The 18238-nt window shown below is 44.8% G+C and overlaps 1 protein-coding gene across 1 annotated transcript in view; it reads left to right on the forward strand.

Moving 5' to 3' along the window:
* The window catches only part of LOC139228888 (sodium channel protein 1 brain-like), a 304090-nt gene that overhangs the window by 124540 nt on the left and 161312 nt on the right, over window positions 1–18238 (forward strand). Inside the window, 2 exon segments of the mRNA XM_070860378.1 lie at window positions 123–295; window positions 1954–2139. Coding sequence (XP_070716479.1) covers window positions 123–295; window positions 1954–2139 — 359 coding nt within the window.

The following is an 18238-nucleotide window of genomic DNA, read 5'->3' on the forward strand; positions in this document are numbered from 1 at the left end:
TGTTGATTTTTGAAATTCGACTTCTGTTAATCAAATATTAGATCTGATGATACTCCACAATAAGCAAACTATGCTTGTGTTTCATAAGTGTATCATTTGAAACTATCTGTTCTTTCTTGCAGATGTTCAAAAAGAAATAAAACCGTCAAGCACTGTTGAACCAACAGCACTGCCAACGTTCTCCCATGGTGGTGTACTCCCTCCAATAGGCAAAAGCGATGTACCTACTGTCAGCGCACTGTGTGATCCAGCTATAAGTGAGCGGAAATATGAAAATGGATCAGCAGTCTTGATGGTAACACGTGAACTCAACACTACCTTAGTATCTAGTCTTATAGTCACAGGCCCAAAATTCCACTGTGGCTGCTCCACCAGTGGAGAAGTGGCAGAGCAGAACTCCTGTCCACTTTTGCAATAAGCAGTAGATTTCATCCCAAATTGTGAGGTTGGTGACATTTTCATGGTCGGGGCAAGCCTGGAAGGGCATTCAGCCCAATCCATCCTGGTAAGGCCCTTCTGAACTAAAGATAAAAATAAACTTTGGAATTTTCAGCTTCCTCCAGGCAGAAGGTAATTGATCCCCTTTGTGTCCCAAAATGCTTCAATGCAATGAATTACTTTGAAGTGCAGTTACAGTTATTGTGTAAGAAAATTTGGCAGACGTTCTGCACATAGTGAGATTCCAGAGACAGCATTGAGATTGAAGGTGCCAGAAAGAAATTTAGGCTGTTTATTAGTCATGTGAAAATTTTCCCTTTCAAATAGAATAGCACATAGGCACCTAGAAACATTTATAAGCAACCTATAAAAGTTGGGCTATATTATTAAGATTTATCTATGAATCTGGTCAACTAAAGTGTACCAATACTTCATTCCACTTTACTAATTAAACACTGCTGCATTATGAAATATTGTATTTACTGTTAGGATGTGGACATCACTGACATTTATTGCACACCTCGAGTTGCCCTGAGAAAGTGGTGGTGGGCCTTTTTCTTAAACCATTGCACTCTTTGATGCAGCTGAGTGGCATGCTGGGTCACTTCAGAGTGCAGTTAAATGTCAACCATGTTCATGCGGGACTGGAATCACATATAGGCCAGGCTGGGTAAGAATGGCAGTTGTCCTTCCCTAAACTAAATTCAAATTCTCAAACTACCATGGTGGGATTTGTGCTCATGTTCTCTGTCCAGGCCTCTGGATTATTTGTCTAGTAACATAACCATTACTCTCCCAAACCCCTGCTTCATAATGCTTTATGAAATATCTTATTACCATGCTCTATGATATAAAATAAAACACATTTCTTGGTCATAAGAAAAGCCTCCTTGAGAAAGTGCAACATCCCCACAGACACCTGTGAATCCCTGGTCAAAGACCGCCCTAAGTGGAGGAAGAGCATCCAGGAGGGCACAGAGCACCTCGAGTCTTGACGCCGAGAGCAGAAAACAAGCTCAGACAGCGGAAGGAGCATGTAGCAAACCAGTCCCACCCACCCTTTCCTTCAACGACTGTCTGTCCCACCTGTGACAGAGACTGTGATTCGCGTATTGGACTGTACAGTCACCTGAGAACTCACTTTTAGAGTGGAAGCAAGTCTTCGTCCATTTCGAGGGACTACCTATGATGATGATGATGAGCAGTAGAGGGAGAAAGGCTAGCCCCCATCCTCGTCCAATGAGCCACTGACAACCTGTTCCCTCTACACTGTCCTACAAATTTACTGAGACAATACGCTGTTTAAATGCTATGGTATAATTTGTTTCACAACATGCTTCCAGTATTTTCTGTTTTTATTTCAAATTAAGCTTACTATTAAACTATGTGAATGCAGATCCTGTTCCATCCTATTATGCTGAACAGCCATTTGGAAGAGTTAGCTTGTGATGTTCATGGGTTTTGCGTTATATATCCTGTTGGACAAAGTTGTTTAACCCATAATTCTTTCTTTAGCGAGAAACGTTGGAGGAAGTGCAGCAGGAAACGGAAACTGAACTGCACCATCCAGCTGTGGACACAAGTCGCCCAGAAATAGCAAAACATTCGAATGATAAGCATATTAGTGAAGATAATAAAACAGAGGATGAAAAATACTCAATTGAAGAGGAAGTCATGGAGGACGAGGAACCCAAAGAAGAAGTAAAAATAATGCAACCCTGCTTGCCGACCATTTGCACTGGAAGGTGCAATTGTTGTAATGTACTTACGACTTCGTTCATGGCAGAACTCTTTCTGTCATTGAGGACATTGATGTTCAAAGTAGTGAATAATCGTGTGTTTGATGGGAGTGTACTGTTTGTCATACTTCTGAGTACAATAACGCTGGTAAGTACGAATATATTGAAAGAAAATCTATTGCTGTCCTCAGCCTCCTGTCCTCGCAGACAGGAGGTTATAAAATAATCACAGTATAATGCCCTTGTTTGGATCTGGTATTGCTTTATATTTGAACTTGAATTTTCTGGCAACGGTTTCTGCTTTTTATCTGTCACCTAATCAAATGCTTACTCATATTTTAATTGCAAACAGTTCATTCTGAAAAACATGATCACTAGCATATATATAAACTCAGAAATCTCAGCACTTTGTTTAACTTCAACCCAGGTGACAATTATACAATAGGACCCATGAGGTCACAATCCTGGAGGCGTTAATGGGGCGCAGAAAAGGGGCAATTTTGGCCCCATAATCGTAAAATTAGAGCTAAGCCATTTAGGAGTGAAATCAGGAAGCACTTTTTCACACAAAGGGTAATAGAAATCTAGAATTCTCCCCCAAAAGGCTGATAATTGGACTGAAATCTATCATTTTTTGTTAACTAAGAGATATAGACCTAAGGTGGGTAAATTGAATTAAGATACAGATCAGCCATGCTCTAATTGCATAGTGGAACAGCCTTGAGGAGCTGAATGGCTTACTCCTGTTCCTATGCAAAGTCAAACTCAAGTTATTCACATAAAAAGTAAAATAAAATGCAGATAGCTCCATTCTAGAACAGGGAATGGAACTATTTAAAGCATTTAGCCTTTGCCTCGTTCTTTAATGAGTTTTGTGTCCCCTATTCCCTGTAAATCAGAGAATGGTTACAACACAGAAGAAGACCATTCGGCCCGTTGAGCCCATGCCAGCTCTCTGCAAGAGCACTTCACCTAGTCCCACTCCCCCGCCCTTTCACCATAGCCCTGCAATTTGTTTCCTTCAGGTACTTATCCAATTTCCTTTGGAAAACCACAATTGAATCTTCCTCCACCATCCTTTCAGACAGTGCATTCCAGATCCTAACCACTCGCTGCGTAAAAATGTTTTTCCTCATGTCGTCTTCGATTCTTCGACCAATCACCTTAAATCTGTGTCCTCTGTTTCTCAATTCAAAACATACTGATTAACTCAGTTAGACGAAAGCTAAATCTCTACTGCTCCAACTAAATGCTGGCTGACTGAATTGCTGTAATACGATCAGGTGTGCCTGCCTACTTTTAAAATTCACATCAAAGCAATAGTTTAGTGCTGCGAAGATTACAAACAGATTCTTCAAAGTGAAGTGTCCTTACAGACGTAAATGTTCATACATATGACTGTTGGCTCGTCCCCTGCAGCCTCTCTCCTGATTTTGTATCCCTGAGGAAGACAGCATGCTGCAGCTGTTTAGTATCTGACAGCTACTCAGGAAATCACTGTTGGTGGCAAACAAACTTGAACTGCTTTTGCATAATACCCCATTTGTGCTGGTATTTGGAAACTGGATTGCATCTGGGACCAACTGTGGTTTGACCTCCATTTCACAATATAGATCAGGCAAATGATATGGATTTTAACTAAGACTACATCAGCAATATGTTTCATGCTGGTATCAATTCAAATGCACATTAGTAGAAACTGTAAGTTGATTCACTGCTAAATCAGTGAGTTAAGCTGATTATACACAGTTTCATTTATGCAAATTATAGGCTTAAATTAGCAGACCTCTGTTCCTTTCATTGCATTGTTTCTAATTGGCCCTTGACATTGCTGAAAGATCTCTTTTTGTAAATGGTTTTAAAAACCCTATTAAACACTCTGAATATGTTTCTAAACCTTCCAATATAACATGTTTTCCTAATTAAGGAATTAGTTATCTTTTTTATTGTTATTTTCCACAATTTCTCCCTTCCTTCTGCTGAATTGTGAAACTCATTCATTAGCAAAAGCCTAAATGCAAATATAAGTTCTCACTGGAATTTTGATTTTACTTTATTTTGTTCATGTACTTTCTCTAATTTTATCTATTTTGTTGTTTATCTGATGTCTGCAACCTATGTATACCTCTCAGCCTTGTGGCCCTGCAGTGAGGGATGCAGAATGCTAAAATGTCAGACATTGTAAGACACGGACGCCCATAATGTGCAACGCAATCTGTGACATCGTCTTTTTAGTACACATAAATATGTTTTTATGGCAACAAACTGTTCACAAAGCTTGAAATATAAAATAAGGGCACTTTTTTTCATTGTTCAAGATTTCCTCGTCTTCCTGCCACTCTTTTCTGACTTAATAATCTGCAGCTTTTACATGAAATATTCCTGTAACTTTTGTCCATCTTCCTTAATATTATAATGTTTTCCTCTTTCCTCCTTCAGTATTTGATCATCACCTTACTAGTTCACAGTAGTGTGGTGGCAATTTTAGAACTGAGTAGTTTGTAGAAACAAATCAGCCACAGGTGGGCTCTGAGCCTCTGAAACCTCTGGGGTTGTCTCTGTCCCCAGACGCAGTCTGAAATATATCTGGGATTCTGATACATGAAGCTATAAAGGTATAGTTTCACTACAAATTTGATATAAAATATGTTGTATAGGAAACAATAAAAATAATAACAAATGTCAAAACATGGCTAAAAACAAGAAGTTGTCAAAATTTTTAAAAAGAGCAATTAGCAGTTTTAATTAATTGTCATTTGCCAAAATACAAACCTGACAGTATCAATAAGTTACCACTGTATCATAATCTTTCTTGTTTTTATTTTCAGTTTCATTTTATTATTTACACGTGTATTGTTGAAGCGTGCAATCTTTCTCTATGTTTCAATACTGGCCTGGTTTCTCTCTATATATTTTCCTGATTTTGTGGCCTTGATATTAATGTGAAGGCAGCTGCCAAGTAGGGAGTGGGATGGCTTGGGCAAAACCCAGAAGTCAAGTCAGCACGTAAGATCCTCTGATTTCAGCTAGATTGAGGCAATAAATTTACGGGTTTCGCGTCTCCAAGCTGCGTCGCATGACGCGATCGCAACTATATTTAAAGGGACAAATAAGAAATGGAATTTGAAGACGCCAGGAGGTGTTAAGGATGGATGCACAGACAGCAAGGGCAGGTTTAATGATGCATCCCTGGAATTACTGCTGGGTGCAGTCAGGAGCAGTATGGCCCTACTTTTCACTAGCAATGGGAGGAAGAAACCTGTGACTCTCACCAAAAAGGTGTGGTTGGAGGTGGCTGAGGAGGTGAGAAGCAGGAGCGTGTGCCCCCGTCTTGGATGGAGTGACTAACCAGGTCAGGAAAAGTGAGGACACTTGCTGATTCACCTACATCCTTTGGTTTAGGTCCTGTCCACCCTTTCACTCCATCACACCACTCCTCACAACCACTCAACTTTCAGCACCACCATGCCTTCACTGTCTATGCACTTCATCGCTTCCCTATTTATCCATCCACCATTGACACTCACCTCAATCCTTATGCAATGTGATCCATCTGTCTCATAGTCACCCTTATTGAATGCATTGAACCACTCTTCTTGTGGTTGCTCTACGCCCGCTGCACATTGATGAAATAACATTCCTTGCGGTTGATAAAAACTCCTGGCTGCTGTGGTGGTATGTGCTGAGATTGCCACGTGTATGCAGTCGATTGCACCCTGTACCTGTTGGAAGCCAGCCAGAGAGATGAATGCAAGTGCCCACTCATTCTGACTATTGTCATCACAGGGCAGGTTTATATAACACCCAGCCATGGCAAACAATCTATTGGTCACCTGCCTGCAAACTGCAAGACCCTCCGAAGGAAACATAAGCAAGAAAATTGAGGGTGATGATAACTTTCACAGGCACTGGTAATACGTGGCTGCCAGGTCCAGCAGATAGCAGGTTTTCTTCTAGGAGGCTGCAGATGTCTGTGACCACCTGATGTGAAAACCTCAGCCTGCGGAAGCACTGCTTTTCCGAGAGGTCAAGAAAGCTGAGCCTTTGTCTGTACATCCTGTTACATGGGTAGTTCCACCTCGGCCCTTCTCCTGTACACCTCTCACCTTTGCACCTGCTGATCCCACCACAGCATGTCACCGCTGCCATGGATGGTGATTGTCTTCCTCTTCTAATGTACTGTCTAAAAACATTCAAGGTACCTCCCATCCTGCTGGTTTCTGTTTAAAAACCTCCAAACCTCTCCAAAACCTGTATTGTGTCAAGAACTCTCAGCTAAATGTTTGTCAGAGAGAACTAACAAAACAGCTGTCAGAACTGAGCATTTATGAAGTTTGGGCTATCTGAAGTTGATAGTCCCCCAGGAAGTGCACTTGCAACTCGCTTCCATTTTACTGGTCAGTTTCCTGAGCCCCGGGAAACCCAGGCTTGAGGCGTTAAATCCGAAGGAAAGTTAAATTCCTATGACAAAGCCTTCATTTGCATCCAATTATAACCTTAAATTATGTCTTCATTGCCCACCCGCCTGCACTAATGATCGTGCCAACTCCGGCGAGCAGGTTGCTCACATGCAGTTCACAATATCCACACTGAGGTTATTATTTTTTGCTTAATACCATTCAAGTGCTCCACTGCCTAGGGTGAAAGTATAGGGATGAGAAATTGAATAAATTAGCACCACCTGTTAGAGCTGGTGAAGGGTGCTACTGAGGCGCTAAAGGCTTATCACCCGGTTGCAGCGATTCAACCCATATAGCCTCATTTGATGATCCTGCTAACATATCATCCCTCCTGACAGCTGTACTTGTTTATTTAATCAATACTGTGACAGCCCCCTCCTTTTTTAACCCCTCTCTATCTCACCTGAAAATCCTGTACCCAAGAATGTTGAGCTGCCATTTCTGCCCTTCTTTCAGCCACGCCTTAGTAATGGCTATAATATCAGAATCCCAAATGTCTATCTTTGCCCTTAGCTCATCTGCCTTATTTCCTAGACTCCTTGCATTACAGTAGATACCATTTAGCTTTACCAAACTGCTTTGTTGTCTATTTTCCAGCCTTTGTTTCCTCTGCCTTCCAAACTCGCTTACTAAATTTCTGCTTTCCATTTCCAGCTTGGGTTCTCTCCCTTCTTACAATGCTCTCAGTTTCCCACTCCCCCGCCAATCTAGTTTACCCTTCTCAACAGAGCCAGGACCAATATCCTCGCCGGGGGGAGGGGGTACTAGTGCTGTTGGGGAGGGTTTAAACTAGCTTCACAGGGAAATGGGAACCTAAGAGTAGATTCAGAAGGGAAAGGAGCAAAGGTGGATTGGAAAGCAGAAAATTAGAAAGTGAATTTGGAAGGCAGAGGAAACAGAGAAAAAATAGACAACAAGGGAGTTTGGCAGCGCTGAATGATATATACTACAATGCAAGGATACTATGGAATAATTCAGATGAGCTGAGAGCACAGATAAGACACTTGGGAGTATGATATTATAGCTATTACTGAGACATGGCTGAAAGAAGGGCGGGTATGGCAACTCAACATTTCTGGTACAGGGTTTTCAGACGGGATAGAGGGGATAAAAAAAGAGAGGGAGGTCACAGTATTAATTAAATAAACAATTCTCTACCACAGAAAGTTGTTGAGGCCAATTCACTAAATATATTCAAAAAGGAGTTAGATGAAGTCCTTACTACTAGGAGAATCAAGGGGTATGGTGAGAAAGCAGGAATGGGATACTGAAGTTGCATGTTCAGCCATGAACTCATTGAATGGCGGTGCAGGCTAGAAGGGCCTAATGGCCTACTCCTGCACCTATTTTCTATGTTTCTATGTTTCTATGTTTCTATGTTTCTAATTACAGCTGTGAGGAGGGATGATATGTTAGAAGGATCATCAAATAAGGCCATATGGTTTGAATTGAAGAACAAAAAGGGGTGATCACACTGCTGGGAGTGTACTATGGACCCCAAACAGTCAGAGAGTGATAGAAGAACAAATATGTAGGCACATTTCTAAGAAGTGCAAAAACTATAGGGTAGTAATAGTAGGGGATTTCAACTACCCTAATATTAACTGGGATAGAAGTAGTGTGAAAGGTACAGAGGTTGCAGAATTCCTAAAATGCATTCAGGAGAACTTTTTTAGCCAGTAAGGAGCAAGCCCAACCAGGGAAGGGCAGTTTTGGACTTAGTTTTAGGGAATGAAGTTGGATGTGTGGAAGGGGTATCAATGGGAGAGCATTTTGGTGCCAGTGATCATAATTCAGTTAGATTTAGGGTAGTTATGGAAAAAGACAAAGATTGACCAGGAATAAAGGCTCTTAACTGGGGGAAAGCCAATTTTACTAAGCTGAGAGGTGATTTAGTCAAGGTGGACTGGAAACGGTTGCTTGAAGGTAAATCAGTGTCAGAGCAGTGGGAGGCATTCAAGGAGGGGATCCTGAGGGTTCAGAGCAAGTATGTTCCCTTAAAGAAAAAGGGTGAGACTAACAAATCTAGAGAACCCTGGATGTCAAGGGGTATACAGGGTGGGATAAGACAGATACCAAGGGCGCAAAACTGCAGAAACCCAAAAGAGTATAGAAAGTGTAGGGGTGAAATTAAAAAGAAAATTAGGAAAGCAAAGAGAGAGCATGAAAAAATTTTGGCAAGTAAAATCAAGGAAAACCCAAAGATGTTTTATAAATACATTAAGAGAACGAGGATAACGAAAGAAAGAGTAGGGCCTATTAGAGACCTTAAAGGTAATCTGTGTGTGGAGGCAGAATAAGTGAATATGATTCTTAATGAATACTTTGTGTCTGTTTTCACACAGGAGAGGGGTGAGCCAGACATTGCAATCAGAGAGGAGGAGTGTGAAATATTAGTTGAAATAAATGTAGTGAGAGAGGAAGTATTAAGAGCTTTAGCAGCTTTGAAAGTAGATAAATTCCCAGGCCCGAATGAAGTGTACCCCAGGCTGTTAAGAGAAACAAAAGAGGAACTAGCAGAGGTTCTGACCTCATTTTCTAATCCTCTCTGGCTACAGGTGTGGTGCCAGAGGACTGAAGGAATTCTAACATTGTACCTTTGTTTAAAAAGGGAGAAAGGGATCGACCAAGTCTCTCTTCTCTCTCTTAGGCAGTCCCTCGGAGTCGAGGATGACTTGCTTCCACATTAAAAATGAGTTCTCAGGTGTCCAATGCAGGACCTACAGTCTCTGTCACAGGTGAGACAGATGGTGGTTGAAGGAACGGGTGAGTGGGATACTTGGGTTGCCATGCACTCCTTCTGCTGTCTACACTTCGCTTCAGCTTGCTCCTGGCGAAGAGACTCGAGCTGTTCGGTGCCTTCCCGGATGTTTTTCCTCCACTTTGATCAGTCTTGGGCCAGGTGTCAGTGGAGATGTTGCACTTTTTCAAGGAAACTTTGAGGGTGTCCTTGAAGTGTTTCCTCTACCCACCTGGGGCTCGCTTGCCATGTCGAAGATTCGAGTAGAGCACTTGCTTTGGGAGTCTTGAGTCGGGCATTCTGATGATATATTCAAAAAGGAGTTAGATATAGTCCTTACTACTAGGGGGATCAAGGGGTATGGCGAGAAAGCAGGAATGGGGTACTGAGGTTGCATGTTCAGCCATGAACTCATTGAATGGCGGTGCAGGCTCGAAGGGCCGAATGGCCTACTCCTGCACCTATTTTCTATGTTTCTATGTTTCTATGTTTCTATGTTTCTATGTTTCTATGTTTCTTTGACGTGGCCCTTCCAATGGAGCTGATCGAGCGCGGTCAATGCTTCGATGCTGGGGATTTTGGCCTGAGTAAGAACACCTATCCTGCTAATGGATTTGCAGGATCTTGCGGAGGCAGCGTACTTCTCCAGTGTTTTGTGGTGCCTGCTGCACATAGTCCATGTCTCTGAACCATATAGGAGGGCGGGTATTAGTACTGCTATGCAGACCGTGAGCTTCGTGCCGGGTTTGAGGTCCTGGCCTTCAAACACTCACTTCCTCAGGCGACCGAAGGCTGCACTAGCACACTAAAGGCAGTGTTTGACCTCAATGTCGATGTCTGCCATTGTTGACAGTAGGCTCGCAAGGTATGGAAAATGGTCCACGTTGTCCAAGACCTTGTCATGGATTTTGATAATCAGGGGGCAGTGCGGTGTGGCAGGGGCAGGTTGGTAGAGGACCTTTGTCTTACAGATGTTTAGTGTAAGGCCCGGACTCTCGTACACTTCGGTGAAGGTGTTGACGATGGCTTGGAGTTCAGCCTCTGAGTGTGCGCAGACACAAGCGTCGTCCGCATACTGTAATTCAATGACAGAGGATGGGGTGACCTTGGATTTGATCTGGAGGCAGCGGAGGTTGAACAGATTCCTGTTTGTTCTGTAAATTAGCTCCACTCCAGTGGGAAGTTCATTGAGGGTGAGATGGAGCATTGCAGCAAGATGGGAGGAGAGCATTGGTGCTATGACACAGCCTGTTTGACCCCGGTCCGAATGTGAATTGGGTCTGTGGTAGATCCGTCGGTCAGGATCACGGCTTGCATATCATCGTGAAGCAGGCGAAGGATGGTGACAAACAATTGAGGGCAGCTGAATTTGAGAAGGACGTTGCATAATCCCTCACCGATGACAATGTTGAAGACATTTGTAGGGTCAAAGAAGTCCATGTACAAGTGTTAGTGCTATTCCCTGCATTTTTCTTGGATTTGCCGCGCAGTAAGGTCATGTCCATTGTGCCCCTTAGTGGGCAGAATCCGCATTGTGACTCTTGGAGGAGCTCTTCAGCCACAGTGAGAGCACGAATGAGGAGGATTCTTGAGATGACTTTCCCTGTGATAGACAGCAGGGAAACTCCTCTGTAATTACCGCAATTGAACTTGTCACCTTTCTTGAAGACGGTCACGATTACAACGGCTCTGAGATCCCTTGGCATGCTCTCCTCCTTCCAGATAAGAGAAATGTGTTCATGTATTCATGCCAATAGTGCTTCTCCACCATGTTTTAGTGCTTCAGCAGGGATTCCATCTGCTCCTGAGGCCTTGTCGTTCTTCAGTTGTCAGATGGTCCTTTCTACCTATGCCGGGCTGGGGTTGTGCTGAGATGGTGGCAGATAGCATGCTGCGAGATCGAGTCGAATAATTATACACCAGTTAGCCTAAACTCGGTGGTGGGCAAATTATTGGAGAAAATTCTGAGGAACAGGATAAATCTTCATTTAGAAAGACACGGATTAATCAGGAACAGTCAGCATAGATTTGTTAAGGGAAGGTCATGTCTGACTAACTTGATTGAATTTTTTGAGGAGGTAACAAGGAGGGTCAATGAAGGTAGTACATTTGATGTAGTCTATATGAATTTTAGTAAGAGTTTTGATAATGTCCCACATGGTAGACTGGTCACGAAAATAAAACCCCATGGAATCCAAGGCAAAGTGGCAACTTGGATCCAAAATTGGCTCAGAGGCAGGAAGCAAAGGACAATGGTTAATGGGTGTTTTTGTGACTAGAATGTTGTTTCCAGTGGGGTTGCACAGGGCTCAGTACTGTGTCCATTAGTTTTTGTAGTATATTATGTATGCATGCCAATGATGTACTGTAACACTAGACCTGAATGTACCTTCACCCTGTATATATCACACCTGTACACCAAAGGGTGCTGCTGCTGGAGACCTAAGGGTCACCTGTACACTGCAGGTAACCCAGTATAAAAGGGAGCTCACCTCTTGGTATCCTCACTCTAGGAGCTGCAATAAAGGACTACAGTCTGTACAGTTCAAGTGCCATACCCCTGCCTCATTAACAGAGTGCTTGCATATACAATATAGTATATATCAATGATTTAGACTTGAATGTAGGGGTATGATTAAGAAGTGTGCAGATGATACAAAAATTCATTGTGTGTTTGATAATGAAGAAGAAAGCTGTAGACTGCAGGAAGATATCAATCAACTGATCAGGTGGGCAGAACAGTGGCAAATGGAATTCAATCCAGAGAAGTATGAGGTAATGCATTTGGGGAGGGCGAACAAGGCAAGGGAGTGCACTTTAAATGGTAGGACACTGCAAAGTGTAGAGAAACAAAGAGACCTTTCAGTGAATGTCCACAGATCCCTGAAGGTAGCAGGACAGATAGATAAGGTGGTTAAGAAGGCATATGGAATAGCCGAGGCATAGACTACAGGAGCAGGGAGATTATGCTTGAACTGTACAAAACATTAGTTAGGCCACAGCTAGAGTACTGTGTGCAGTTCTGGTCACCGCATTTGGAAGGGTCCTGATGTTCCAGGTCTCGAACTTCATGTTAAAGGAGTGGAAGATGCCTGTGCGTGAGTTCTTTTAACGTGGGATGGCCATTGCACACTGGCTACCACACGGGCTTAGCTGAGCATGGTCTTGGTCCAGTGGCAAGGGAGTCCAAGACGACTGGAGTCCAGGCACTGCTAGTTGCCTACGGCGAGATGTTGGCCGCAAGCTCGGAGCTGAGTAGCGCCCTTGATGGTAGGTGGTCCGAGGCTTGGTTGGGGACAAGAGGGTCAGTGGTTCACTGGAGTTCAGAGTGGAAGGTCAGGGTGATCACAGCCATGATGCTCACCACGTGCTGGAGGAGAAGAGGCCCAGCTGCTGCCGCTGGAGGGGGCCGGGTTGCCATTGGAGGGGTGGAGGCCCAATCACCTGGTCGGAGGCTCACCTGGCTCGCTGGACGTCATTGAGGATCAGGGATCGGTTGAGGCAGCTGAGTCAACGTCGAAGGAGGAGGTCACTGAAGGAGGGAAGAGGTCCAGGTCCAGGTTCAAGTCGCCATTGCAGGATGCTCGGTCGTCGCTGGTAGTCCGGTCGTCGTCGCCGATGAATGGTGTGGAGGTTTGGAGAGAAGGTTCGCGCCTGAGGTAAGCCTGAATTTGTGGGATTTGTAGGATTAGGGTTTAAAGTAAAGTTTTAAGAAAATGCACCGCCTATTAAGGTCATTTAAGGCTAGGGAAAGTTTAGTGGCGGGGGGAGGTTGCAGGTGAAAAGTTGTCGGATGGCGAAAGATGACAAGGGTAAAGTTGTTTTGGCAGGGGAGCTCCCTAGGGAGCTGCCACCCCAGTGGCCATCTTGCTCACCACATTACAGGAAAGCTGTGAATGCACTGGAAAGGGTACAGAGGAGATTTACGAGGATGTTGCCTGGAATGAAGAATTTTAGCTATGAGGAAAGATTGCATAGGCTGGGTATGTTTTCTTTGGAACAGAGCAGGCTGAGGGGAGACCTTATTGAGGTGTATAAAGTTATGGGGCTGAGATAGTGTTATATATGTGGACTTGTATTTACTCTGTACAGCTACCAGAGGGCTCATTCCCCATAATCCCTTGGGAGCACAGGAATTTAAGAAGACTTCACAGGTGGGAAAGGCACTCTGGAGACCTACAATAAAAGATGAAGGTCACATTTTACTTTGAGCTCACAGTGTTCAGTCTGACACTTTCTCCATAAACAACTGCCGACGAGATACACATAGCGAACCCAAAGATGCAGAGAACAGTGGGCATTCTGGAGAAATTTTCAGAGGGAGATGATTGGGAAACTTTTGTGGAGCGACTCAACCAATACTTTGTGGCCAATGAGCTAGATGGGGAAGAGAGCGCTGCCAAACATAGAGCGATCCTCCTCACCGGCTGTGGGGCACCAACGTATGGCCTCATGAAGAATTTGCTCACTCCAGCGAAACCCACGGAGAAATCGTATGATGATATGTGCACACTGCTCCGAGAGCATTTGAACCCGAAGGAAAGTGTTCTGATGGCGAGGTACCGGTTCTACACCGACAAAAGGTCTGAAGGCCAGGAAGTGGTGAGTTATGTCGACGAACTGAAACGCCTTGTAGGACATTGCGAATTTGAAAGACATTTGGAGCACATGCTCAGAGACATTTTCGTACTTGGCATTGGCCACGAAACCATACTTCGCAAGCTTTTGACTGTAGAGACCCCAACCTTAAGTAAGGCCATAGCGATAGCCCAGGCGTTCATTGCCACCAGTGACAATACGAAGCAAAGCTCTCAGCACACAAATGCTGCTACAAGTACTGTGAACAAAGTGATGTTGTTTTCGAATCGTAATGTACAGGGCAGGTCTCACATACCTGCAGCTATACGTCCGCAGATATCTCAAAGTTCACCATCAAGGGTGATGAATGCAACGCCATTAACACCTTGTTGGCGCTGCGGGCGTTTCCATTCATGTCGATTCAAAGGATACGTTTGAAAGGGATATGGAACAATGGGACACCTCCAATGAGTGTGCAGGTGACCTGCTAATCCTGTTAAACCTGCAAACCACCACATTGCAGAGGAGGACAGATCCATGGAGGATCACTACAAACCAGAGCCTCAGATAGAGGATGCAGAGGTACATGGGGGGCACACATTCACCACGAATTGTCCCCCGATAATGCTGAATGTTAAACTAAATGGACTCCCGGTGTCAATGGAGCTGGACACGGGCGTGAGCCAGTCTATCATAGACAAAAAGACTTTTGAAAATTTGTGGTACAACAAGGCCTCAAGGCCAGTCTTAACTCCAGTTCGCACGAAACTAAGAACTTACACAAAAGAACTGATTCCTGTAATCGGCAGTGCTACCGTAAAGGTCTCCTACGATGGAGCGGTGCACAAGCTACCACTCTGGGTGGTACCGGGCGATGGTCCCACGCTGCTCGGCAGGAGCTGGCTGGGAAAGATACGCTGGAACTGGGACGATATCTGAGCGCTATCGCCCGCTGAAGACACTTCGTGTGCCCAGGTTTTAAACAAATTTCATTTGCTGTTCAAACCAGACATCGGGAAATTCCAAAGAGCAAAAGTGCAGATCTACCTAATTCCAGGGGCGCGATCCATCCATCACAAGGCGAAAGCAGTACCGTACATGATGAGAGAAAGAGTAGAGATCGAGCTAGACCGGCTGCAACGAGAGGGCATCATTTCACCAATCGAGTTCAGTGAGTGGGCCTGTCCTATGGCCCCAGTCCTCAAGGGAGACGGCACCGTCAGAATCTGTGGCAATTACAAAGTAACTATCAATCGTTTCTCCCTGCAGGACCAATATCCACTACCAAAAGCCGACGATCTGTTTGCTACGCTGGTGGGAGGAAAGATGTTCACGAAGCTGGATCTGACTTCAGCCTACATGCCGCAGGAACTGGAGGAATCATCAAAGGCCCTCACCTGCATCAACACGCACAAAGGTCTTTTTGTTTATAACAGATGCCCGTTTGGAATCCGATCAGCGGCGGCGATATTCCAGAGAAACATGGAAAGTTTACTGAAGTCGGTCCCGCACACCGTGGTCTTCCAGGATGACATCTTGATCACAGGTCGGAACACAGTCGAGCATCTGCAGCACCTGGAGGAGGTTCTTAGTCGTGTGGGGCTCAGGTTAAAACGCTCGAAGTGCATTTTCCTAGTTCCTGAAGTGGAGTTCCTGGGAAAGAGGATTGTGGCGGATGGCATCAGGCCCACCAACGCGAAGACTGAGGCAATCGAGAATGCACCGAGGCCACAGAACGTGATGGAACTGCGGTCGTGTCTGGGACTCTTGAACTACGTTGGTAACGTCTTACTGGGTCTCAGCACGCTGCTAGAACCATTACATGTATTACTACAAAAAGGGGGCGAATGGGTTTGGGGCAAAAGCCAAGAAAATGCCTTTGTGAAAGCGAGAAAATTGTTATGCTCAAACAAATTGCTTATGTTGTATTATGCATGTAAGCATTTGGTACTAACATGTGATGCGTCGTCATATGGCGCGGGTGTGTATTGCAACAAGCTGATGATTTCGGGAAATTGCAACCGGTTGCTTATGCATCCAGGAGTCTGTCTAAGGCCGAGAGAGCCTACAGCATGATTGAAAAAGAAGCTTTAGCGTGTGTCTATGGGGTAAAGAAAATGCATCAATACTTGTTTGGTCTAAAATTCAAATTGGAAGCTGACCATAAGCCACTTATATCCCTGTTTTCCGAGAGTAAAGGGATAAATACCAATGCATCGGCCCACATCCAGAGATTGGCGCTCATGTTGTCCGCATACTTAAGAAAGGATATACTAGCCTTGGAGGGGGTACAGAGACGATTCACTAGGCTGATTCCGGAGATGAAGGGATTACCTTATGATGATAGATTGAGTAGACTGGGTCTTTACTCGTTGGAGTTCAGAAGGATAAGGGGTGATCTTATAGAAACATTTAAAATAATGAAAGGGATAGACAAGATAGAGGCAGAGAGGTTGTTTCCACTGGTCGGGGAGACTAGAACTAGGGGGCACAGCCTCAAAATACGGGGGAGCCAATTTAGGACCGAGTTGAGAAGGAATTTCTTCTCCCAGAGGGTTGTGAATCTGTGGAATTCTCTGCCCAAGGAAGCAGTTGAGGCTAGCTCATTGAATGTATTCAAATCAAAGATAGATAGATTTTTAACCAATAAGGGAATTAAGGGTTATGGGGAGCGGGCAGGTAAGTGGAGCTGAGTCCACGGCCAGATCAGCCATAATCTTTTTGAATGGGGGAGCCGGCTCGAGGGGCTAGATGGCCTACTCCTGTTCCTAATTCTTATGTTCTTATGTTCTTATGTTCAACTGCGCCATCCGCCACAGGCCAGGCACAGAAAACTGCGCTGATGCTCTCAGTAGGCTGCCATTGCCCACCACGGGGGTGGAAATGGCGCAGCCCGCAGATCTAGCCATAGTTATGGAAGCATTTGAGAGGGAGCAATCACCCGTCACTGCCCGGTAGATCAAAACCTGGACAAGCCAGTACCCCTTTATTATCTCTAGTCAAAAGCTGTGTGCTTCACAGTAGCTGGTCCAGTGTCCCAGTGGAAAGGCAGGAAGAGGTAAAGCCGTTCCAGCGGCGCAAAGATGAATTGTCTATACAGGCAGACTGCCTTCTGTGGGGCAATTGAGTAGTGCTCACCAAGAAGGACAGAGACACCTTCATCAATGACCTCCACAGTACCCACCCAGGCATCGTAATGATGAAAGCGATAGCCAAATCCCACGTGTGGTGGCCCGGTATTGATAGGGACTTAGAGTCCTGCATTCACAGATGTAATACATGCTCGCAGTTAAGCAATGTACCCAGGGAGGCGCCGCTAAGTTTATGATCTTGGCCCTCCAAACTGTGCCCTAGGGTACACGTCGACTATGCAGGCCCGTTCTTGGGTAAAATGTTCCTTGTGGTTGTAGACGCGCACTCCAAGTGGATTGAATGTGAGATAATGTCAGCTAGCATGTCCGCTACCATTACTGAAAGCCTGCTGGCCATGTTTGCCACACATGGCTTATCCGATGTCCTGGTGAGCGACAACGGGCCATGTTTTACCAGTGTTGAGTTCAAAGAATTCATGACTTGTAACGGGATCAAACATGTCACATTTGCCCCGTTTAAACCAGCCTGCAATGGTCAGGCAGAGAGAACAGTGCAAACCATCAAGCAAGGCTTGAAGAAGGTAACTGAAGGCTCACTGCATACTCGCTTATCCCGAGTCCTGCTTAGCTACCGCACGAGACCACATTCACTCACTGCTGGGATCCCACCTGCTGAACTGCTCTTGAAAAGAGCACTTAAGACAAGGCTCTCGTTAGTTCACACTGATCTACATGAACAGGTAGAGAACAGGCAGCTTCAACAAAGTGCATACTATGATACTGCAAATGTGTCACGCAAGATTGAAGTCAATGATCCTGTATTTGTATTAAATTATGGACAAAGTCCCAAGTGGCTTCCCGGCACTGTCATGGCCAAAGACGGGAGCAGGGTGTTTCGGGTCAAACTTTCAAATGGACTCATTCACCGGAAACATTTGGACCAAATCAAACTCAGATTCACGGACTACCCTGAGCAACCCACCTTGGACCCTACCTTTTTTGATCCCCCAACACACACACCAGTGGCAACCGACACCACGGTTGACCACGAAGCAGAACCCAATATCCACAGCAGCCCTGCAGGGCCCAACACACCAAGCAGCCCAGCAAGGCCAGCTGCACAGCAGCCCAGTGAGAGCCCAACAAATGATTCAACAACACCAGCTTTCACACCGAGATGATCAACCAGGG

The sequence above is a fragment of the Pristiophorus japonicus genome, chromosome 2 (genome assembly GCF_044704955.1).
Source record: "Pristiophorus japonicus isolate sPriJap1 chromosome 2, sPriJap1.hap1, whole genome shotgun sequence".
NCBI lineage: Eukaryota > Metazoa > Chordata > Chondrichthyes > Pristiophoridae > Pristiophorus > Pristiophorus japonicus.